This window comes from Caenorhabditis remanei, chromosome III (assembly GCF_010183535.1).
Source record: "Caenorhabditis remanei strain PX506 chromosome III, whole genome shotgun sequence".
Taxonomy (NCBI): domain Eukaryota; kingdom Metazoa; phylum Nematoda; class Chromadorea; order Rhabditida; family Rhabditidae; genus Caenorhabditis; species Caenorhabditis remanei.
In genome coordinates, this window is record NC_071330.1 from 2,378,774 (window position 1) to 2,403,413 (window position 24,640).

The 24,640-nt window shown below is 37.3% G+C and overlaps 1 protein-coding gene across 1 annotated transcript; it reads left to right on the forward strand.

The window, feature by feature from the left end:
• Positions 1-206: 206 nt before the first annotated feature.
• Positions 207-23,456, forward strand: GCK72_008620 (uncharacterized protein; the record flags this gene model as incomplete). The annotated part of the gene is made up of 14 exons (XM_053726923.1): positions 207-266; positions 323-400; positions 859-987; positions 2,291-2,607; positions 3,145-3,235; positions 4,204-4,640; positions 7,082-7,169; positions 9,798-9,950; positions 13,131-13,805; positions 15,784-16,209; positions 18,847-19,389; positions 20,432-20,613; positions 21,788-22,139; positions 23,154-23,456. The coding sequence occupies 14 exons, from the start codon at positions 207-209 to the stop codon at positions 23,454-23,456; spliced, it is 3,834 nt and encodes a 1,277-aa protein (XP_053586500.1).
• Positions 23,457-24,640: the final 1,184 nt, after the last annotated feature.

Consider the following 24,640-nt stretch of genomic DNA (forward strand, 5'->3'; position numbering starts at 1 on the left):
ATTAAAAACAATTAATTTCAAACTCCCGCCATGCAACACTTAGGCCACGGCCACCGTGGAAAACTCGGCCACCTCTACAAATTTGGATTTTTCAATTAATAACCGTTGTTTCAACCGTTTTTCTAAATTTTCCGGTCAATTTTTTTAAAATTTTTCTCCTTTTTTCAGATAAAAATAGCATAAAATGCAATAAAGCACCATCGAAAATGTCAACAGGTGTTTTGCAATTCGTCAAGGGAATCGATTTTTCCGGAAATGACTTTTCGGTGAGTATTTTGATGGGTTTTCCAGTTCTTTAATCGAAATTTTTGGTGTTTTTCAGGGAGATCGATTCCCACATGATGTGGAACAAATGACGCAAATGACGTGGCTGAAATTGAACGATTCGAAGCTGGAGCAGGTGGGGAAATTATAAAATTAATGAAATTTCTCAAAAAAATTGATTTAAAAAATGGAAAATTTTCTATAAATGCATTGAAAAAGCTTCGGAAACTGAGTTTTTATCGTACAAATCATGTTTCCTTTGTTTTTTAATCCGATTTTCGCAATTTTTCGACTTTTTGAATTAAAAAGTGATAAAAATGTCAATTTTACTGCATAAAAACATTAAGAACCTGCTGAAAATCGTTGTTTTTAAATTTCCTGTTCATTTTACTAGTGAAAATGCATTTTCTCGACGATTTTCATTTAAAAAGTCAGGTTATTAAATTTTTTACTCGGAAAGTCTCATTATATTCCAAAAAATTTAATTTTTCTTGAAAAATGAGCAGTAAAATGCGTTTTTCTTTACAATTTTGACATTTTATTCAAAAATATATTTATCAAAACGAAAAAATAATGAATTTTCCCCATTTCTAGGTCCCAGATGAACTTTCCCGTTGTGCGAATCTGGAACATCTCCAAATGGCTCATAATCAACTAACATCTGTACATGGAGAACTTTCCGATCTGCCGAGACTTCGATCCGTTATTGTCAGGGATAATAATGTGAGTTTTATTCAGAAAAATTGAGAAAATTTGGATTTTTAAAGTCAAAATTAACAATTTCAGCCGAAATTGATCAAAAAATTGAAATTTTTATTAAAAATCTAATGAACATAATCAAAAACTTGCTTCACATTCACAGTTTCAATCCGGAATTCTTAATTTTTTTAATCGAAAATTTTCTTTGAAGATAATTTTTCTAATTGGGATCAATTAGGGCTCTGACTGAGTTTTTACAACCTAACAATTAAAAAACTAATCAATTTTCAGCCAAATAATTTTCCAATTGAGTTCCACTGCAAATTATTGAATTCCTAGCTGAAAAATACTCACAATCCTTGGAATTGGCTAATAGAGACGAATTTCCTTATTTTTTAGTTTTTCATCTTGAATTCTGTCAGTTTGGAACCAAAAATCAGCGCAGAATTGAGAAAATTTCAGTCAAATAGCTCTACAATTTCAGTCAATTGGCCGAAATTGGTTAAAAACTTGAAATTTTTATTAAATAATCTTATGAATATAATAAAAAACTACTCAACGTTCATTGTTTAACCCCGAAATCTTCTAAATTTTTCTCTAAAAAGCAGCTGTAATTTTCATGAAAATAGTATTTCTAGTTGGGAGCAATAAGGGCTGAAATTCGTCTCATTTTCATGGAAAACCTGATAAAAAATACCTTAGACTACCTTAGACTCATTTTCGGGACAAATTGGAGCAAAAAATATCAAAACTAATCGTATTTTCCTTCAAAAACCTTCAAAAAACTCTGAAAATTAATGTGAATTAGCTAATTTAGGCCTATTTCCTCATTTTGCTCTTGAAATACCTCTAAAATCGCAAAAAATGAATTTAACAACCAAAATTAGGGCAGAATTGAGAAAATTTCAGTCAAATAGCTCTAACATCGTTTTCCAACTAAAATTCCATTAAAACTCCTATTTTTCCTGCTTAAAACTCCTAAAATCATAGTTGTCAAGGCCCCGCTTCAAAAAATGACCCTTTTTTCGAAATTTTTTTCAATTTTTCATCGAAAATGTGACCATTTTTGACTATTTTTAAGAATTTCTTCAAATTCTGAATGATAATCGAAAATTTGGCTTTTTCGCGAAAAAATTCAAAAAATTTAAAAATTTGACTTTCAAATATGCCTGAAATCCTCTATTTTCTTGTGAAAATCACCGAAACTTGCACGTGTTTTCAATGAAAAACCCAAATTTTGACAATTTTTCATCAGAAATTAGTGTAAAATCATTAAAACTAATGAAAAACACTCTTAAAATCTCCCAAATTCTCCCTCTTTTTTCAGTTAAAAACAGCAGGAATTCCGACGGATATCTTCCGAATGAAAGACCTAACCATCATCGATTTATCTCGTAATCAACTGAGAGAAGTGCCCACAAATCTGGAATATGCGAAGGGATCGATTGTTCTGAATCTAAGTTACAACAATATTGAGACGATACCAAACAGTGTGTGTGCCAATCTGATAGATCTCCTCTTTTTGGATCTTTCGAATAACAAATTGGACATGTTGCCACCGCAAATCAGGAGACTTAGCATGTTACAGAGTCTTAAACTCTCGAATAATCCATTGAATCATTTCCAATTGAAACAGTTACCGAGGTTTGTTTCATTATGACTTGGAAAAGGGGAAATTGAGTTGATAAATGATGATTTCAGATAAGAAATTGAAAAAAAAGCTTATAAGTCAGTTGGACAGTGTCAAATGATTGAACGCTGAATGTGTTATTTTTACAAAAAAACTGTTGAAAAACGATTAAAAATTATAGTTTTCGAACATTTTTTATTCGAAAATATCACCTAGAGACTTTTTGCAATTATTGAGTTGAAAGCTGACGATTTTCAACAAGTTTTTCACTGAAAAATTGAAAGTTTTGGACCATTTCTATTCAAAAATTGATTAAAATTATAGAAAAGACCTATTTTACTCAAAAATTGTCTGAAATTATGGTAAATACCGATTTCAAACCCAAAGGTGTCTAAAACTGACTTAAAATCACTCAAAAATGTGTGAAACGACGATTTTTTGCAGTTTTTGCAATTTTTACTTAAAAAAATCCGGCAATAACTTTGCGAAAACTCAGAAACGATATTGACTGGGAATCCCTCAATCTATTTGAAAATTCGCCTAATTTTCAGCATGACATCACTAAGTGTCCTCCATATGAGTAATACCAATCGAACACTGGATAACATACCACCGACGTTGGATGATATGCATAATTTGAGAGTGAGTTGTTTTTTTTTTTGAAAATTGTGACTAAAAAATTTCGAAAAATTTTGACCGAGAAAACCGAAAAATTCTGAAAAAAAAGAAAAAATATATCTGAAAAATGAGTTTTTCGGAGTCAAAAGTCCTGAATTTGTATGAAACCTGTAAGTATTTCAAGGACAGACCCCTAGAAACCTGTTTTTGAGTAAAAAATCGAAAAATCACTATTTTTAAAGTTAATTTTGCACATTTCAGGAGAAAATTCCAACATTTTTCGGTTTTTTCGAAAACTTTTCCATTACATTTTTTTCATAGTTTTATTTGAAAAACATGTATAATGATTAAGCAGGTTGAAAAATACCTGCAGAATTGGATCAATAGAACACATCACGGCCTCCCAATTGTGGATAATTAAATTATCTTTCGAATGAACCAGAAAACGTGAATTTTGGTCAGAAAATTGACTTTTTTGATACTGAAAAAACCCCGATTTTCAGCCATTTCAGCCAATTATTTATTTTTCTGAAAATTGTATTAATTTCAGAGCATCCTCAAGAACAGTATATGCATTTTTTATTAAAAAATGTTTTCTTCCAAAAAAGTTATACTCATTTTTCTGAAAATCAGTTTTTTAAGTATTAAAAATGTCAACTTCTGATCAAAATTCACGTTTTCTAGCTCATAAGATAGAGAAATTCATTTTCCGATATTCTGATGAAACCGTTTTTTTTCCTGAAAATCTGAAAATACTGCATTTTCAGTGAAAAAATCGGCTTCACGTTTCTTGCAGTTCTTTTTCAGACAGATATTAGCTTGGCACAGTTCTCACAACTGCACTCCACCGAAATTCTCTTGAAAAATGTCTCATTTTCTCTGAATCTCTCAATTTCGCACGCTATTTTCTTTGGTTTCGGTAGAGCGCGGATGTAAGAAGTGTGCCGTGTTAATAGACAATTCCAAAAACACATCTCCAATCAATTTTGCAGGACGTGGATTTCTCTGAAAACAACCTTCCCGTCGTCCCGGAAGCGCTGTTCAAACTGCGAAATCTTCGAAAACTGAATCTCAGCGGAAATCGAATCGAAAAGTTGAATATGACAGAAGGAGAATGGGAGAATCTGGAGACACTAAACATTAGTCACAATCAACTTACAGTAATCCCAGATTGTGTTGTCAAACTGACGAGACTCACCCGACTGTACGCATCGAATAACCAATTGACATTCGAAGGAATTCCATCTGGAATCGGAAAACTCATCCAATTGACAGTACTCCATCTATCGTATAATCGACTCGAACTCGTGCCAGAGGGTATCTCCAGATGTGTCAAATTACAGAAACTCAAATTGGATCATAATCGATTGATCACTCTTCCAGAGGGAATTCATCTCCTTCCAGATTTGAAGACATTGGATTTACATGAGTGAGTTGGGGGCGGGGCCTAGGGACTGAAAATTCATGATAAAACGGATGTTGGTGAATTTCATGAGAAAACCACTGAAAAAATGATGAAATTTGGATAAGAAATGAGCCAAATATGATCATTTCCTGTGCGGACATCCGGACATCTGGACGCACAGACAGAAATATTAGAATCGGCTCTAAACCCCGCCCACTTTTAGACCACGCCTCTTTTTGGGCATCCAAATCGATCGGGGAACACCGAGATTGGGAAAATCTGACTCACAGAGTCATCGTTTCTTTTTAAAATTTAAACTCCGCCCATCATAAATGATCCCACGCCCACTTTTCTGTATATTCAAGAAAAAACAGAAATCTGGACAATTGAATATACAGACAGACAGGCTTTAAACTAGAAAAATTGACTTTTCTGAAACTCCGCCCACATTTGGAGGCCACGCCCCTTACTGGAACAGGTTTTGCTGAAAGCTCCGCCCACATTTGGAAGCCACGCCTTTTTCTGGAACAGTTCCTTTTTGCTGAAAACTCCGCCCACATTTTTAAGTCACGCCCACTTTTCTGTATTTTCAAGAAAAAAACAGAAATCTGGACAATTGAATATACAGACAGACAGGCTTTAAACTAGAAAAATTGGCCACGTTTTGAGGCCACGCCCCTTTCTGAAACAGGTTTTGCTGAAAGCTCCGCCCGTTTTTAGGCCACGCCTCTTTCTGAAACAGTTCTCATTGATCGAATAACTCTACCAACTCTGAATCTATCAATTCTTTTGAAAATTTCATTTTGAAAGTTTCTTTTCCGAAATTTTATGAATCGTGACTTTTTAATCGGCCGGTTTGTGTATCTGTCCATCCAGATGTCCCAATTTTGTATATTTCTCTGGAATTTTATGACTCATGTTTGAATATTTTGAAAAAAAAGACAGAGAGGGAGCCCATGAGAAGTTTTGATTGAAAAAGAATGTGAACATATTCTCGAATGTTTGCAGAGAGTGAGAGACAGAGAGAGAGAAAGATGCATGATAGTGCCCTGACCCATTCATAAAATGTCGGAAAAGAAATTTTCAAAAAGAATCGATGAAATCAGTTTTAGAGACAATAATAACCATACTTGCAAACCGGGCCGAAACGGGCCGACACGGGCCAGCGCGTAACTCGCTTCAAACTCAATATTATGAGCTCAAAAATATACCAAAATGTAGATCTCGACGAGTTCTATGACACTGACCCACTACGGGCCGGATGGCTATTTGTTAATGTGCCGCGGACCAGGAAAAAGTGCCAAAAAACGCGAAAATGGCCAAAAAAGTCATTCTAGCCCGGCCCGCGGCGCATTAACAAATAGCCATCCGGCCCGTAGTAGGTCACGGGCATAGAACTCGTCGAGATCTACATTTTGGTATATTTTTCAGTTCATAAAACTCAGTTTGAAGCGAGTTACGCGCCGGCCCGGTTTGCAAGTATGATAATAACTTTGAAACGGATAGTTTCCAAATCATTCCGTAACCAAAGTTTCAAACCGTCCCGAACCTCTGAAAAACGTCGACGTTCTAAAATCGAGACATTCTGAAACTGTGAAATTCCAATTTCAAAGTGTTTTGGTTTTAAAACGTCCCAAACCCGATAGGTTTCGAGTGTGGACGTTTTGAAACCGAGACGTTTCGGAACTGCCTTGGTTTCAGAATATAACAAAGTAGTTTTGAATTGTAACATTCCGAGCAGTGTTGTTGGGAATTCCGACTTCCGACTTCCGGGCTTTTTTTCACTTCCAACTTCCGACTTCCGGATAAGGAATTTTCACTTCCAACTTCCGACTTCCGGATAAGAAATTTCACTTCCGACTTCCGACTTCCGGATAAGGAATTTTCACTTCCGACTTCTCATTACATAACGGTGAAATTTCGGAAAAGTAAATTTCGCAGAAATACATGGAAAAATGGTGAAAAATGGACAGAAAATAGGCTTTTCTTCATCCAAAAACTAATTTTCCGCTGATTTTCGCGAATTTTATGAACTTTTTCGAGGAGTTTTTGAATCTTTGCGAAAAAATCTAATTCCTACTTCCGACTTCCGACTTCCGGGCGTTTTTTCACTTCCAACTTCCGACTTCCGGATAAGAAATTTCACTTCCGACTTCCGACTTCCGGATAAGAACATTTTCACTTCCCAACATCTCTGATTCCGAGCTCGATTTCAAAATGTCACCGTTTCGAAACAGTGTCATTTCACAACCGTAATTTCAAAGTTGCAAAACGGCCCAGTTCCAAACCGTCCCGGATCCCTGAGAGAGTCGAAATTCCCTATTTTTCCGCCCCCAATTCAAAACGGAGATTTGCATTAATGAAGTCTCTTTTGGATTAGGTCTCCCCGGAGGGATGTCCCCCTCTTTCCTTCTTTCCCTCATTTTTCCATATATTTTATATAACTTTGTTCAAATTTTTTTCAGCAACGAGAACTTGGTGATGCCACCGAAACCAAACGATGCAAGAAAGAAGTTGGCATTCTACAATATTGATTTCTCGTTGGAGCATCAGGTGAGAGTTTTGTAATTGAAATTGGCTGAAATTGGTCTAAAAACTGTAGAAATTGGCTGAAAATAGGTCTAAATCAAGATAAAGTGAAAAAGGAATTTTCCAATTGAAAAAATGTTGAAAAACTGTTGGAAATACAAGAATTTATTTCAAAAACAGAAAAAATTATCAAAGAGACTATGAAAAATTCAGTTTTTTTTTCGGATTTTCTGAAAATTCACAGAAAATCATTAGAATTTTGTCAAAAAATTACTCTTAACGGAAAAATGAGAAAAAAATTGTAATAATCGTTAAAAAAACTATTTGGATGTGGGCAACAATCATTTAAGTTTTAAAAAGTCGATTCAAAAAAGCTGATTTATTGAAAAGTCCGCCAAAAAACCGCTGAAAAATAATTGAAAAGTTGACTTGAATTTGTAAAAAAAAAACTTGCCGTAAATCCATCGAAAAATCAGACGAAAACAGGGTGCTCTACCGATACTTCAAAACCGATTAAAATCGGTTATTGGTAAGAAAATCGATTAAAATATTCATCAGTTTTTAGAAAAATAAATCGGTTTTTCTCCTGGGAAAAATCGGAAAAAATCGATTTTCTTCGATTGTGCCAGTGTAGTCGTCGACGATAAACACGGTACCACAGTACAACCGGTTAAAAAACCGATTATTCTTCGATTTTTATCGATTTTCATCGGTTATTTTCTGAAAGTTCAAATTCTACAGTAGTTTGTCGCGTTTCTATCATATTTTGCACTGTTCTCAATTTAGATTTTACGTTAAAATTGATAATTTCTCATCTTTGTTCAAATTTTCTATAAAAATAGAAAAAACGAATGAAGTTATTGAAACGTGACAAACTACTGTAGAGTTTGAACTTTCAGAAAATAACCGATGAAAATCGGTAAAAATCGAAGAATAATCGGTTTTTTTAACCGGTTTCTAAACGGATGAAAACCGAAACCGAACCGTTTTTTTTTTCAAAAAACAATCGAAGAAAATCGATTTTTTCCGGTTTTTGTTTTTGAAAAACCGGTTGAAATTAACCGATTGAAGAAACGATTTTCACCTGTTGAAAAAACTTTTTTTGACATTTTTTTTTTGAAATTTTTCCATTTTTTCATCAAAAATTTGAAGATTTTGATGATTTTTCAAAATTTCTTTTAATTCAGAATCATAGTCAAAATTTGGACTTTTTTGTTAAAAAATCGAAATTTTTCAAAAATTTGAATTATTGATTTTGGCGCCAATTACCCGGGTCTTGACAAGTATTCTCAAATGAGTTTTGATCTACACAAAATCAATATTTTTATTTAAAAAAAAACAATTGACTAAACCAAAACAACCAAGTCCCTTGAATTGAATCTAGTCTGAACTCCATATTTGATCTACCACTCAATTCCTCAATTTTGCATCATTTTTCGATCATTTTTGAATGATTTTTCCCCCAAGAAAAACTGCAAAAAACTGCCGCCGTTCCATCTCAGTTTTTCGCGGGTTTTTTTTTGCAGTTTTTGCACTCTTTTTTTATGCCGGAAACTGCCTAAAAAAGCGGAAAAGAAGCACGACGTCTTCTCAATTTCTTCCCCCTTTTTCTCATTCCTTTCCGCCGCCTTCCTCCTCTCTCTTTCCACAAAAAAAGTGCTGCTAGACATTTCTCTTTTTTGAGCTCTTTCCCCCATTCCAAAATAGACAAAAATTGAGCACAAAGAGCCCGCTGGGCGGGTGTGTCTACTCAATCTGTCACCCCTCTTATTCTCTATATTTCTTCCCAATTTCCTATTTTTTCCACTAAATATCTAATAAGAAATGCGGGCTGAATGTCTTTTGGTGAGTAAATGACCTCGGTGTATCAGCAGGTGGCGTCTTTGATGGAGAAGACAAGGGCAGATGACTAAAAAATGATCAAATTTACACTTTTTTGAGGGTTTTTAAATTTAAAATCGGAAAATTTTGACTAAAGACGCTTTTTTTCCTGAAAAATCAGAAAAAATTGGCCTAGAAACCCAATTTTTCGATCTGGTGGCCTAGAAAACCAAGAGGAGGGAAAATTAGGCCAGCTTGACTGAATTCACACTTTCTGGTGAACAGAAAACGTTAATTTCCGTGAAAACCTGCCTAATTTCGGCGAAAAACGAATATTTTTAGTTAATGGCCTAGAAAACCAAATCCGGGAAAAACTAGGCCATCAATTGATTTTTTGAAGAATCGTTTTTATTGGGCTTAGTGGCCTAGAAAACCAAATTGAGGGAAGCTAGGCCATGGTATTCTTGTTTCAAATGTGGCCTAGAAACTCAAATACTGAAAACTAGGCCACCACTCTACTCAGGTATCGATGGCCTAGGAATCCAAATATTTTAAAAAAACTAGGCCACCAATCCTCCAAATTTTGAGAAAATGAAAGAAGCCTAGGAATTGCAAGTAGGGAAAGTTAGGCCACCAAAAGCACCATGATGGCCTAGAAAACCGAAAAGAGACAAAGCTAGGCCACCAAAGATCCCAGTAGTGATAACCGCCTAAGGACCTAGAAAGCAAACTTTTGAAGAACCTAGGCCACCTAATTTTAGTCATTTGTTTTCTGAATTACTTGCCACTCTTTTTCAGCTATTTTTACTTTCAAAAACGGATTTTTTACAGCGAAAAATTGCGGGTCAAATGACGAGTCCATCGTCGTCAATCTCATCGGTTCACTCGGGTGGAGCACGTCAAGACGCTTTGGCAAGACGAAAAGAATTCATTCGACGGAGGAAACAACAGGCGGATCAACAGAGCGCCGACAAGGTTATACAGGTGAGAAATGGAGAGATTTATGACAGTTTTCACACACAGAGATGGAAAACGGTCAGTGATTTGGTGTGTATAAAACGATCAGAAATATGGGGAGAAGAGGCTATTTTTGGAGAAGAGGAGAAGAGGACATGTGAAAATCATGATTTTGAGAGGTTTTAGGAGATCAGGACACTTTGAAACCAGGTTTTGAAGTGTCCTGGTTGCGAAATGGGACGGTTTCGAAACATCTTCGTTCTGAAAGGGTTCTATTTCATCGATCCTGAATCAAACCGTTTTGAAATGTCCCGTATTAGAACGCCTTGTTTAAGGAGGACACTTTGAAACCAGACGTTTTGAAACCGAACCATTTAAAAACCAGAAAATAATTTATTCAGATTTTTAGTTGTAAAATATCGCGGTTTCAAAGTGTCCTGGTTGCGAAATGTCTCAGTTTCAGAACGTATCGGTTTCTAAGCGTTTTCGATGTCAAGCAAGACAACCCGGTTTTGAAACGTCCAATGTAATACGGTTGCGAAACGTCTCAGGCTGCATTTCGCCGTTTTGAAATGTCCCAATCCGACAAATCCCCAGTTCTAGAATGAATTAGTTTCTAAAAGGTTCAGTTTCATACGTCTTCAGTTTCGAAACGTCTCGTTTTAATTGTAAGATCCTCCGGTTTCGAAACGTCCGAATCCCCAAATATTCTAGTTTGAAAACGTCCCAGCTGCGAAGCATCGGGGTTCAGAACATATTGGTTTTGAAACGTCCTGCTATCGAAAGTCTAAATTTCTTAGTTTCAAAACGTCAATTTCTGGTTTTGAAACGTCTTAGTTACGAAGTGTCCGCTGTATAACCAGAAATTTGGAAAAATCACATCAAAACCTGAACAAAATGCTCTTTTCTCATGTTTTATAGCGTTTTGCTTTGAAAAATCTTTCCATCGCAGCTACAGTAAGACTCTACAGTAATCCCTATAACCATAGGCTGCACTGTATCACTTATTCATCTATGTATATACATATGACCTCATTTAAAACATACTTGCAAAAAAAAAACCAATGAAAATTTTTTGTTTTCAAAAAAAAAATTAGCATATCTGTATAAATATGGTTTCCAAAACTCTCATTTTATGATGTTTCATCACTATTCTCTCTACTTTTTTAGTCGGTTTTGACTTCCCTTTTGATCGATAATTTCGACCATAAACTGATGGTTTTTTCTATATATTATCATTCCTTTTTTCCTTTTTCGGGCCGTTCTCCTCCGCCTTTTCCCTCCTATCACTATCCTTCCTCTTCTTTATATTCCCATTTTCGAGAATTGAATGATGATGATAGTTTTATCTTCTCTCTCCCGGAGAGAGATAGTTTTCGATTTCGTTCTCTGTTTTTCTTATCACTTTTTCTTTGCAAGTAGAATGATGATAGTTCTTCTGTGTTTTGGTTAGCTTAGGAACCTGATGAGGGAATTGATGGACTCAAAGTGAAAAAAAACCGATTTTAGACTGAAAAATAAGGAAAATAATGAAAATTTTGGGTGAAAATTATGGAAAATTCTAGAGAAAAACGATACAATTTTTTGACATGATTACTGTAGTCTAGGATATCTAACAAAGAAACCCAATGAGTATTTGGATTTTTGAATTGCTGATAATTCATATAGATCATACTTGCAAACCGGGCCGGCGCGTAACTCGCTTCAAACTCGATATTATGGGCTGAAAAGTATACCAAAATGTAGATCTCGACGAGTGCTATGTCTATGATATAATACGGGCCGGGTGGCTATTTGTTAATGGGTCGCGGATCGGAAAAAAGTGCAAAAAACGCGAAAACTGCCAAAAAACCATACTTGCAACGAGGCTGAAAAAATTTGAACTGAAATTTTGAACGAAATTGTTTGAATTTTTTTGAATTTTTGACTATACTTCAGAATTCGATCAAAAGGTAGTTATGCATCAAAAAATGAAATTTTTTATGTGAAATTTCAAAAAAATTCGGTAAAAATTTGGTAAAAATAGGTACCTTTTTTTGAAGCCGGGCCTTCGGGCCAGGCCGGGTCTTGAGAATTCTCTACCGGGCCGGGCCGTAAATTTGCAAGTATGAAAAAAACCATTCTAGCTCGGCCCGCGGCACAATAATGAATAGCCATCCGGCCCGAAGTAGGTCACAGAGATAGAACACGCTGAGATGTAAATTTTGGTATATTTTTCAGCTCATAAAACTCAGTTTGAAGCGAGTTACGAGCCCCGGTTTGCAAGTATGATATAGATATTTGGCTATACCTCAAGAGTCGACTATATATGGTAGAGTCCTCATTGATTCCCAAATTCACATGCTCGTTGGGTTTTTCTTAGATGGTTTAGAGTACAGTAACCATACCATGTCTTAAAAGAAACATCGTATAGTTTACGTAAGAATTTTTCATGATTTTCACCCATTTTCAATCTAAAATCTGCATTTTTCAATTTTTCGACCAATATGGTTACTGTACTTTGGACTCTAGTTTGATCATCTTTTTTTTTTTCGCTACCTAAATTCCACGTTTCCATCTCATTTTCTGCTTTCTGTTACACGTGAATTTCTAAAAAATTTCATATGTTTCATTTTTATCAGAATGTTCCTCTTTCCCAAGTATTCTCAACCAAACGCGCTCTACCGAAACGGAAGAAAATTGTGTACGAAATTGAGAGACTCAGAGAAAAAGTGACAGTTTTCAAGAGCATTTCGGTGGAGCGTAGTTGTTAGAAGCGTGCCGTGCTAATAGTACAAAATTTCACCAAAAATCAACATTTACATAGTTGTCAAGGCCCAGCTTCAAAAATTACCCTTTTTTTTCCATTTTTTTTCGAAATTTTTTCAATTTTTCATCGAAAATGTGACTATTTTTCGAAATTTCTTCAAATTCTGAATCATAGTCGAAAATTTGACATTTTCGCGAAAAAGTTCAAAAAATTTTCAAAATTTGACTTTCGCGCCAATTTGCCCGGGCCTTCGGGCCTTGACAACTATGAAAATTTACGGCGAAATTTCTAGAATTGGCCTCGTCTAAAATTGGAAAATCTAACCGATCATTGGAAAACAGGGACCTAAAAATAGATTGAGCTTCAGAAACCCCGCCCATTTTTCCATTTCTGAAAATTAATTTTCATCCCAAAAATCCTTTTGAAAACACGTAACCCTCAATCTCTTTGTATTTCAGGGAATGTCAAAAATCGCTGGCGTCGGTGCGGCGCTCTCCGAGAAGCAACAAGAAGAGGAAGAGCGTCAAATCGAGGCGAAATCAGCGGTGAACTGGAAGAAGAATATCGAAAAGCATCGTCGACACATTGACTACTCTGACATATTCGATGAAGACGTCGGAAGTGAGGAAGGAATGTGGGTGTGGGAGATTGAGAACTTCTATCCATCGATAATGGACGAGGCGTTCCACGGTCAATTCTACGATGCCGACGCGTATTTGGTGCTGAAAACGACACGAGAGATCTCCGGACAATTGAGACACGCTATCTTCTATTGGTTGGGAGAGCACGCCTCTCTTGATAAGGGAATGTGTTCGGCAGTGCATGCAGTGGGTCTCCGGAATCATCTGAATGCTACGTGTCGGACACAGAGAGAGGAGATGAACGATGAGACGGAGGAATTCCTGACGTTGTTCGGTGAAGAGATTGTGTATATTGAGGGTGGACGGACCACTTCTGGATTCTATACGACGGAGAAACCCGCTCACTTGACGAGACTATACAGAGCGGGTGTCAATGGAACGGCGGTGGAAATGGAGCCGGTGCCGTTGAGTGCGGAGTCGTTGGATCCTAGATTCTGCTTCTTGTTGGATGCGGGGGAGACGATTTGGATATGGAGTGGTTATAAGTCGAGGGTGAGTGTGGGAACCCTGAAATTGACAGAAAAATGTGAAAAATGCCAAAACTATGCGAAAATTGTCTATTTTGGACTAATTTTCATCGATTTTCAGACATTTTCAACTGAAATCTAAATTTCTCGTCGGAAAACTGAATCGTGAATCTGATAATGGCCGAGCCGGTAGGAAATTTTCAAGGCCCGGCTTCAAAAAATGACCCTTTTTTCCAATTTTTTTTCGAAATTTTTCCAATTTTTCATGGAAAATGTGACCATTTTTGACTATTTTTCAGAATTTCTTCTAATTCTGAGTGATAGTCGAAAAGTTGACTTTTTCGCGAAAAAATTCAAAAAAATTTGAAAAATTTGAAAAATTTGACTTTCGCGCCAATTTGCCTGGGCCTTCGGGCCTTGACAACTATGGGAAAATTGGTCTCAAAAAGGGATTTACAGATTTTCATCATTTCTAGACAAAAAAGCTGAAATTTAGCTAATTTTTAGTGATCTACAATACGAATTATAGCAATTTTCAGACATTTTCAACAAAAATCTAGATTTCTCGTTGAAAAACTGAATTGGGAATTTGAAAATATAGAAATTCCCGTCATAATAGTCAAAAACCCTTCCTAAAAGCGAATCTTCCACCCGGAAATTGTCAAAATTGGTCACTGCTGGCCGAACTTTTCGTTTTTGTGTTTCTAGGCCACGGAAAGTTATTCCAATTCCGCTCTTGAAGTTTTATCATACTTTTTTTGAACTGCTTCCTTTTATCAATATTATTAGGCTGAAAACACTGATAACTAGTCAAAATTTACAAATAATCGCGAAACTAACGGGGAAGAACTTTTCGTGGCCTAGAAACACAAAAACGAAAAATTCGGCCAGTAGTGACCAATTTCGGACTGAAAATCCGGTTTTAGAAGGGTTTTTGAGTATTGTCATGGGAATTTCCATATTTTTCTACACATTTTAAAACATATTCTCAATTTCCAGAAATCCCTTTTTAAACCTGAAAGAAATGTAGACTTTCGCATTGAAAACGTCTGAAAATCGCTATAACTGGTATTGTAGATCACTAAAAATCAGATTTTCTGGCTGGAAATGATGTCAAACCCTCCAAAAATGGACAATTTTCGCTGAAATTTGTGTAAAAAATGCTCCAAGGCCCCCGAAATGCGCGCCCAAGGCGCCCCAGTTACTCTCTTCTCCCCCTCCCCCCATTAGAGATGACTCTCCTCGCCGACCGCCTTCCCCCTCTCCCCTTCCCTCTTTATAAACCGCCTCGACTCTCGTCTATTTCATGACTGCTTGGCGCAATGGTAGCGCGTTCGACTCCAGATCGAAAGGTTGGGCGTTCGATCCGCTCAGTGGTCAAATGTTTTTTGTTTTTTTGCTTTGCCTGTTTTGAGATGGGGAAGTGGGAATTTCAAGGGAATGAAGTATTTTGGGGTGATTTTGGATGTGGGATGAGGATAATTGGGGTGCCTCGGGCGCGTTTAGACTAGATCAAGAACGTGGTCGGAGTCTAGTTTACGGAAAATTCATAAATTATAGATTTCTGTAAGATTGACATGACTCGAAAGTGGGCGGAGCTACGAATTTTCTGCTTAAAATGTACCACAGTTTTTATCGATATTCGAAAGTTTCATTGACTGAAACTCTCAAAAGTGGGCGTGGTCTTAAAATAGGCGGAGCTACAAATCTCCGGTTTATTCTTAAGAAATACTACAGTTTTAGTCGATTTATGAAAGTTTCATTGACTGGAAATACCAAAAGTGGGCGTGGTCTGAAAATGGGCGGAGTTTAATCCAGAATCTGACCGTCTTAGAATGGGCGGAGCTACAAATTTTCGGTTTTTGCTTAAAAGGTGCGAAATACCACAGTTTTAGTCGATTTATGAAAGTTTCATTGACTGGAAATACCACAAGTGGGCTGAGTTTTGTCCAAATTCTGATAATCTTAAAATGGGCGGAGCCTAATTATCTCAATGATTTCAGATCACCGTATCGAACAAAGCGCGTCTATTCGCCGAACGTCTGAACAAGCGAGACCGAAAAGGAAAATCAGAAATCGAGACGTGTCGCCAAGCGCGTTGCCCTCCAGAATTCTGGCAAGCACTCACTGGACATCCGGACAAACCGACGGGAACGATAGTGGAACACGTGCCGGAGGGATTTGTGGCGGAGCGGAAGAAGTTGTATAAAGTGAATATCGGAATGGGATTTCTCGAATTGCCACAAGTGGAATTGCCGAAAGGAATTGCCAAACAGGATATGTTGAATTCGAAAGGAGTATTCATTCTTGACTCGAATTCTGATATATTCCTATGGACTGGAAAGAAGGCGAATCGATTGTTGAAAATGGCTGGACAGAAATTGGTTGTCGAGTTGCATCAGATGCTTGATAGGCCTGATTATGCACAGGTATGTTATTGAGGGCCCATAATCCAAGGGTACATCGAAAAAGGGTACATCTATGAAAAATTTGATCAAAGGGTACATTGAATCGAAGGGTACATCGAGGACCTATGATCATGGGCAGGGTTGGGAAATCCCGGGCCGGCCTGACAGAAATTTTTTGCAGGCCCGGTCCGGATTCAAAAAATGTGCACAATTTTTTCACATTTTTTTTCGTAATTTTCATTAAAAAATCATCAAAATGCTCCAAAATTCTCGTACACTTCAGTTTTTGTCGATATTCCAAAACATATTCAAAAATTAGACTTTTTTGCAAAAAGATTTCAAATTTCTACGGGAGCCGGGCCGGGCTGAGGAAAATTTTTCTGTCGGCTCGGAATTTCCCAACCCTGATCATGGGGTACATCCATACATAAAATTTCAGAAGTCTCACAGGATTCATCAACTTTTGAGAAAAGCTTTACAGACGTAGTTCGAGGAACGTATTATTGCTGTTTTCAGAAGGATGACATAAAAAGAGATATTATTGAGACATTTAATCTCAAAAAACTGGTTATTAGCACGACACACTTCTTACAACCGCGCTCTACCGAAACCAAAGAAAATTGTATCCGAAATTGAGAGACTCAGAGAAAAGGAGACATTTTTCAAGGGCATTTCGGTGGAGCGCAGTTGTAAGAACTGTGCTGAACTAATTAAGAAATTTATACGGAAATCCGTTATTTTTGCTCGAAAAACTGGATTTCAAGCCATTTTTTGAAGTTTTTTGAATGAATCTTAACAGGAAATCATAAGAATTTTCAGAAAAAAGTTGAAAAATCCCGAAGAAAAACATTAAACATTTTGCATTAAAAATCTGTAAAAATCGGCCTAAAATTAATTCCGTAGACGTTTTTTTGCCCAATTTTAGTCGTAAATTTGCAAGAATAAGACAAGAATTACTGCGAAAACCTGACCAAAACCTGATATTTTTTTCAAAAATTCATAGGCACAGTCTCCCAAACCCCGAAAAACAACTGCAAGCGAAAGTTCTCAGCGGAGCGCAACGGCCGCGCGCTACAGTAGTCCGAATTAATTTTTCAACTGAAAATTTTGATTTTTTCAAAATTACGAACAATAAAGGGAATAAAAAGTGAAAATTGTCCATTACAAAGAACGACAAAGGCAAAAGCAACATTTCGGAAAAAAGAAAACTATTTTTGGAGCAAAAATAAAGGCGCTGATACAGATCGCAGTTTTGGCCTGAAAAATCAGTTTTTTCACTATTTCTCGAAACTTATTCGGCAAAAAAGTGACCCATCCATCAGAAATGAAGATCTATTTATTGCGGATTTTTTGAGCTATAATTGAGATGGAAACGTCAAGAAATAGAGAGCTGGACACAGTTTGAAGTCGAGAATTCGGCAAACATTTTCAGTGGAAAATGGTGTTTTCTTATAAAAATTATCAAATGCAACACTCAAAAGACATGATATCATGGTTTTTAGTAAAATAATTGTTTAATTCAGAAAAAAGTTCCTTGATGTCTTCATCACATTAACCTTTATTGAAGTGACTTTTTCATCTTTAGCTTCACGCTAAAAATTTAAAAAATTCACTTTTAGACCTTCAAATTTCTCAAATTTTTCGTTTCGTGAGGGGAGATCGAAAATTTCCTTGCAGTTCTTACTCGGACTTTGGGAGACCGTGATAGAATAAAAATCTGAAAACTAGGCGGAATTTGAATTTTTTCCATAAAATATTGCCTATGAATCAAAATTTTCTGAAATAAAAATTGGGATATCCGGAATAAAAGACATACAGACAGACAAATCCAAAATCCGATTTTCATCAATTTCAACGAAAAAATTCAATATTTTAGGAGTGATAGCCTAATTTTCAATTTTTCCTGAATTTCCTAGGTCTTCTCGTTGATAAAAATGAAAAAAAGGTCTGATTGACTTGGAAAATCTGAACTTTCCGAACGGCAGACATTTCAAAATTGCAAATTTTCACCAAAATTTCATGCTAAACGCGTTGCAAGCGCACCAGATAACTGAAACGGTATTTTATTCTAACAAAAACCAATAAACAATGACGTCACAGGCACGCCAGGTAGTATTCTGTAGACATCTGGACACACAGATTGACATTCAGAGGCTCATTTTCTCATTAAAAATCGTCCTAAAAACGCGTGAAAGGCACGCCAGACCGATGAAAATTGCCGTTTTCTGTAGAGAGTTCTGTAGAGAGCAGGACACCTGCTATACCTGTTTGAACGCCAAAATTTCAGTTTAGGACATCTGGACACACCGACAGACAGACAGACAATCAGTTTTCATCGCTCTGGCGTGCCTTTGACGCGTTTTTGGGCGGGTTATGATGGCAAAACGAGCCTCTAAATGTCAATATGTGTGTCCAGATGTCCATAGAAAACTGTCTGGCGTTCCTTTGACGCGTTTTTTTCGGACGGTTTTTTGTTGGAAAAAAAGATTTCCAGTTATCTCGCGCTTTTGACGCGTTTTGAACGGAATTTTAATGAAACAAAAATCAATTTTACCGCTAATAATCCCATGTCTGGTTTTTAAAACTTTAAAAAAATCTTATTTTTACTCAAAAAAACGGCATTTTTCATTTCCTTCATTCAAACCAATCAATTTGCAGGTGTACCGAGAGACAGAAGGTGAGGAGTCAATGATGTTCCGATCGAAATTCGCAGGATGGGATGAAATAGTTCAAGTGGATTACACTCGAGTCGCCGAATCAGTTCAACGAGTTCCAGATCTGAAAGTGATAATGAAGAAGGATAACATGATGAAAACAGATCTCGGAGCACTATTCCTCGAGAGACAACCGTCGATGAGTTATGAGGAGAGTGAGGAATTGATGTTGGATTGTAATTATGATTTGGAACTAATGGAGAGTTTTGTGTTGGAAGGAAAGAAATTTGTGAAGTTGCCACAGAAAGAGTTTGGAATATTCTACACAATGGATTGCTATGTGTTCTTGTGTCGATACGCAGTACTGCCAGAAGAGGATGAAGACGAGGAGATGGAGGAGGGGGCGGAGTCGGACGAGAAACCGGAAATGGATTTCAAGTGTGTCGTCTATTTCTGGCAGGGAAGAGATGCATCGAATATGGGATGGTTGAACTTTACATTCCAGTTGCAACCCAATTTTGAGGAGATTTTTAAGGATAAGTTGGAGGTTAGTCAGATGGATGGGATGATTTACAGACAGACAGAAAGAAAATTAACTCGAGAAAATGCGGACATCGGGATGTACAGACAGATGTAGATTCAATAGATGAATTGTGTTTTAAACGCGTCATAGGCGCGCCAGACAAACAGAAAAGTTAATATGGTCATCTGGATTTATAGAGACACAGACAAGACCTAGAGAATGCGCCGCAGGCACACCAGACATTTCAAAATTGCAACTTTTCATCAAAATTCCTTTCAAAACGCGCTACAAGTGCGTCGGATAACTGAAAAGTTAGTTTTTCCCAACAAAAACCGAACAAAAATCGCGCCACCGGCACGCCAGGCGGTTCTTTATGGACATCTGGACGTATTGACATTAAGAGACTCGTTTTCCCATCAAATCCCGTCTGAAAAACGCGTCAAAGGCACGCCAGAGCGATGAAAATTGTCGTAGACATCTGGACAGACAGAAAATATATTTTCTTTGGTTTCGGTAGAGCGCGGTTGTAAAAAGCGTGTCGTGCTAATAAGTTCTGACAAATTTTTTGAAATTTTCAAAAATTTTCATCAAAAATAGTCGGAAATCCAATTTAGATTCGACTTTTTATGAAAAATTGAAAATATAGTCGAAAACTTGACTTTTTTGCTAAGAATTCCAAAAAAATTAAATTTTTAAATTTTTATACTGAAACCCGGGCCAGCCGGTGAGATATCTCAAATCTGCTTTTACGAAAATATTAGACCGAAAAACCGAAAAATTCGAATTTTGAAAAAAATCAGAAAAATCGAGAAATCACTACTTAATTTTTGAAAATTTCGGAAGAAAACACCAAAATTTTTCGAACGGTTTTTTTTCGAAAACTATCCGAAAACTTTTCATGAAATAGCTAAAGATCCGGATAAACGGAAATCCGGACAAACGGAACAGACATACAGACAGACAGGAAAGCTCACAGCTAAATAATTATAGAAATCGGACATCTGGATGTCAGGACGCACAGATAGACGGAGATGTATTATGAATGAAACATCTTTAAAACTTTCAGGTCGTTCGAATGTACCAACAACAAGAAAATCACAAATTCCTGTCGCATTTCAAACGGAAATTCCTCATCAAACGAGGCCGTCGTGGACTGACGAAGAATCTCGGCGGCAAGTGGCCAGAGTTGTTTCAGATGCGTGCAAATGGATCAAGTGTCTGTAATCGGACTATTCAAGTCGATTGCCAGTGAGTAGTTGGACGATCTTTTTGTCACGAAAATACTAAAGATTAAGCTCCGCCCACTTTCTGGATTCGCGGTTTTCGAAATCGCAAGATTTATATTTTAAATTGTGAAAGTGGGCGTGGCCTATAAGTGGGCAGAGTCATTACCGACTTTTTTCTTCGGATCAGACTCCGCCCATCTTCAGAATTTGCGTTTTTCGAAATCCCGAAATTTCTCTTTTTTTAAGTTATAAAAGTGGGCGTGGCCTATAAGTGGGCGGAGTCAATCAACTTTTTTCTACAGATCAGGCTCCGCCCATTTTCAGGATTTGTGTTTTTCGATATCACAAATTTTATTATTTTTTTTAGCTGTAAAAGTGGGCGTGGCCTATAAGTGGGCGGAGTCGTTATCGATTTTTTTCAGCTCAGACTCCGCCCATTTTCAGAATTTATGTTTTTCGAAATCACAAAACGTATTTTTTTGTTGTGAAAGTGGGCGTGGCCTATAAGTGGGCGGAGCCAAAACATACTTTTTCTAAAATCATGGGCTATCAGGCTCCGCCCATTTTCAGGATTCACATGTTTTGAAATCGTTTAATTTCTCAAATTTTTAAAAGTTGTGAAAGTGGGCGTGGTCTATAAATGGCCGGAGTCATAATCGAATATGTCTCAGATTCTGGACTATTAGGCTCCGCCCACTTATAGGTCACGCCCAAATTACTGTAGAGAGGCTCTAGAATGTAGGCGGAGTCAAATGTCTACTTTAAAAACTAATTTCATGAACTAGACCCGCCTACTTTCTGGCCACGCCCCTTTTTCACAATATCAATAAAAAATGTTTGGGCTTTTGAAACAGCAAAAAACTGATTCAAAAAGTAGGCGTGGCCTATAAGTGGGCGGAGTCATAATTGACTTTTCCTCAGATCAAAGGCTATCAGGCTCCGCCCACTTTCAGGTCACGCCCAAATTACTGTAGAGTGGATTTAGAATGTGGGCGGAGTCAAGTTTTCATGCCTACTTTCAGACCACGCGCCTTTTTTCATAATATCAATGAAAATTTGTTTGGGTTTTTGAAACAGCAAAAATGAATTATTCGAAAGAGGGCGTGGTCTAAAGATGGGCGGAGTCCTGGTGCCACACCCCTTTTCTGAAACTATTTTCGGTGATTTTTTTCTCTGAAATCCTCTCTTTTTTGCAGATCAAATCAACTGTGCAGTGCATTCTGTCACATGCTTCGAATTCCATTCAAAGAAATCGACGAGAGCGGTCATCGGGGCGTTGTCTACGTGTGGTTCGGAAAGGATTCGGACCCCCGAGAGCACGAATTCGCTCGCCAAGTCGCATCGGATCTCGTCGTTCGAGACGATGACGATGATTTCCGAATCGTCGATGTGCGGGAAGGAGAGGAGAATGAAGAGTTCTGGCGAGTACTTGGAGGAAAAAAGAAATACGAGACAGACTCGTCATTCGTCAAACACACCCGCCTGTTCAGGTGTACCAATGAGAAGGGATACTTTGCGGTGTCGGAGAAAACTGTCGATTTTTGTCAGGTAAATGGTGGAGAATCGTCATTTTTTACTGAAAAATGCGGATTTTTTCAACAAAAAAAGCCTAGAACGCGTCAACGGCGCGCCAGGTGGCGTCAAAAATGGTAAAAATCCAGCGAAATGTGGAGTTTTTGTCTGAAAATTGAACAGTTTTCATAGAAATCTTGTTTAAAACGCGCTTTAGGCGCGCCAGACATGGTATTATTAGCGGTAAAATTGGGTTTTTTCATCAAAATTCCGTTCAAAACGCGTCAAAAGTGCGCCAGATAACTGGAAATCTTTTTTCCAATAAAAAAAACCGTCCGAAAATACGCGTCGAAGGAACGACACGGAGTTCTCTATTGTTTTCCCATCAAAACCCATCCGAAAAACGCGTCAAAGGTACGCCAGACAAGCAAAAACATAAATATGGACATTTGGAATTATGGAGACACAGACGGAACCAAGAAAACGCGCAGCCGAGTGGTAATTTGACAAAATCTAAAAAAAAAAAGGCGCCTCAGGCACGCCAGACATATCAAAATTCTGTTCGAAACGCGTCAAAGGCGCGCCAGATAACTGGAAATCTTGTTTTTTGTCCGAAAAACGCGTCAAAGGCACGCCAGAGAGATTGAAAAATTGTCGTTTTCTGTAGACATCTGGACATACAAAACAGACATACAGAAAAACGGGCATGGGGACCGACATCTGGACGAACAGACACACAGACAGATGCTTGATCGCCAAAATTTGAGTTTTAGGACATTTGGACAGACAGACACACAGACAGACAAGCAAAAAAGCCTAAAATTATCTAAAATGGCGATTGTTTTCATTTTTTGTCTCTATGGACATCTGTACACACCGATTGACATTCAGAGACTCGTTTTTTCCGTCAAATTCCGTCCGAATAACGCGTCAAAGGCACGCCAGGGCGATGAAAATTGCCCCTTTTCTGAAGACATCTGGACACACAGACAGATCTACAAGCAGACAAAAAAGCCTAAAATTCTCTAATTTTCTCATTTTTTTCTGCAGGATGACCTCGACGACGACGACATCATGATTCTCGACAACGGAGACGCCGTGTTCCTATGGATCGGAGCCCGTTCTTCGGATATCGAGGCAAAATTGTCGTATCAGGCGGCTCAAGTGTATCACGCCTCGTTGAGAATGAAGGCGAACGAGAAGCCGCGAAAGTTCATGTTAGCAGTTAGAGGACACGAGAGTTGTCGATTCAGAAAGTGCTTCCATGCGTGGTCGAAGATGAAGGTATTGTGGAATGGGGGACTAGGAATACAAATGTGGAGAAAGTTTGTCCCAATTTTAGGCCGAAGTTAAGAAATTTCACGCCGAATTCAATCCATTTTAGACCGAATTTAAGCTATTTTAGAGGCATTTAAGGCCAAATTTCAGTCATTTTAGGCCAAATTTCAGCCATTTTTAAGCCGAATTTACGCCGTTTTAGGCCGAATTTAAGTTTATTCAAACCGAATTTAAGTTATTTTTAGCCGAATTTAAGGCATTTTATTATTATCGAAATAAAAAAGTTCCGACATTTTTTCCTCGTCGGTGTTTGCGGACTCAAGCCAAAATTATCAAATATATCAAAGGCCAATTTTGTGTCATTTTAAGCCGAATTTGAGTCATTTCAGACAGAATTTTTAAGCCTTTGATCATTTTTTAGTGGCTATGATTGAAAACAAGAAAAAATTAGGCCATACCGAGTTCCGATGGCCTAGAAATCTGAAAACTAGGCCACGAGTAGCTTATTATTGAGATAACTCTATGGTGACCCAGAATTCCAGCAGTTGGAAAGTTAGGCCACGACTCCTCTATGCTTTGGAAAAATTAGAGTTTTCTAGGCCATTTTTTGATGGCCGAACTTTTGAGTTTACTAGGCCACTGTGAAATTTGGTGAGAAATTTCAGACTTTTGACAATTTTAGTGAATTTTAGCTGAAAATATATAGGTGTGGGCTGAAAGTGGGCGGAGCATCAGATGTTTCAACCAGAATTTGTTAAAGTGGGCGGTTTCCAAATTTCAACATAAAAACGAGTGTACCCAAAAAAGGGGCGGAGCCTAATTCTTGAATTTTTTGCAGGAACCAATGGGATAATTCACACCATCAACGTCTTCTTCTTCTTCGTTTTTCTCTACAGAATCTCTATTTTTCCCAGTTTTCTAGTCTTTTTCTCACTTTTTTTTCTCTTTATATATATAATTTTTTGTCTGAAATTCATGAAAAAAAAATTCTAGCAAAATTACAAATATCGGAATGCATGTACCCAGATTTATTGCATTTTTATAATAATTTCTCATATTTATTTCTTTTTTCCCCCACTCTCTTTTTACTAATTTATTGTTTCATTAGGCCACGCCCACTTCTAGGCCACGCCCCCTGCTTCACTACTATATCACTTCAAAACACTTTGCTCATTTTCATTGGCTCCGCCCCCTTTTTTCTATACGCAAAACGAAAACAATGCATTTCCATGAATTTCAAAGCCATTTTTACTGTTTTT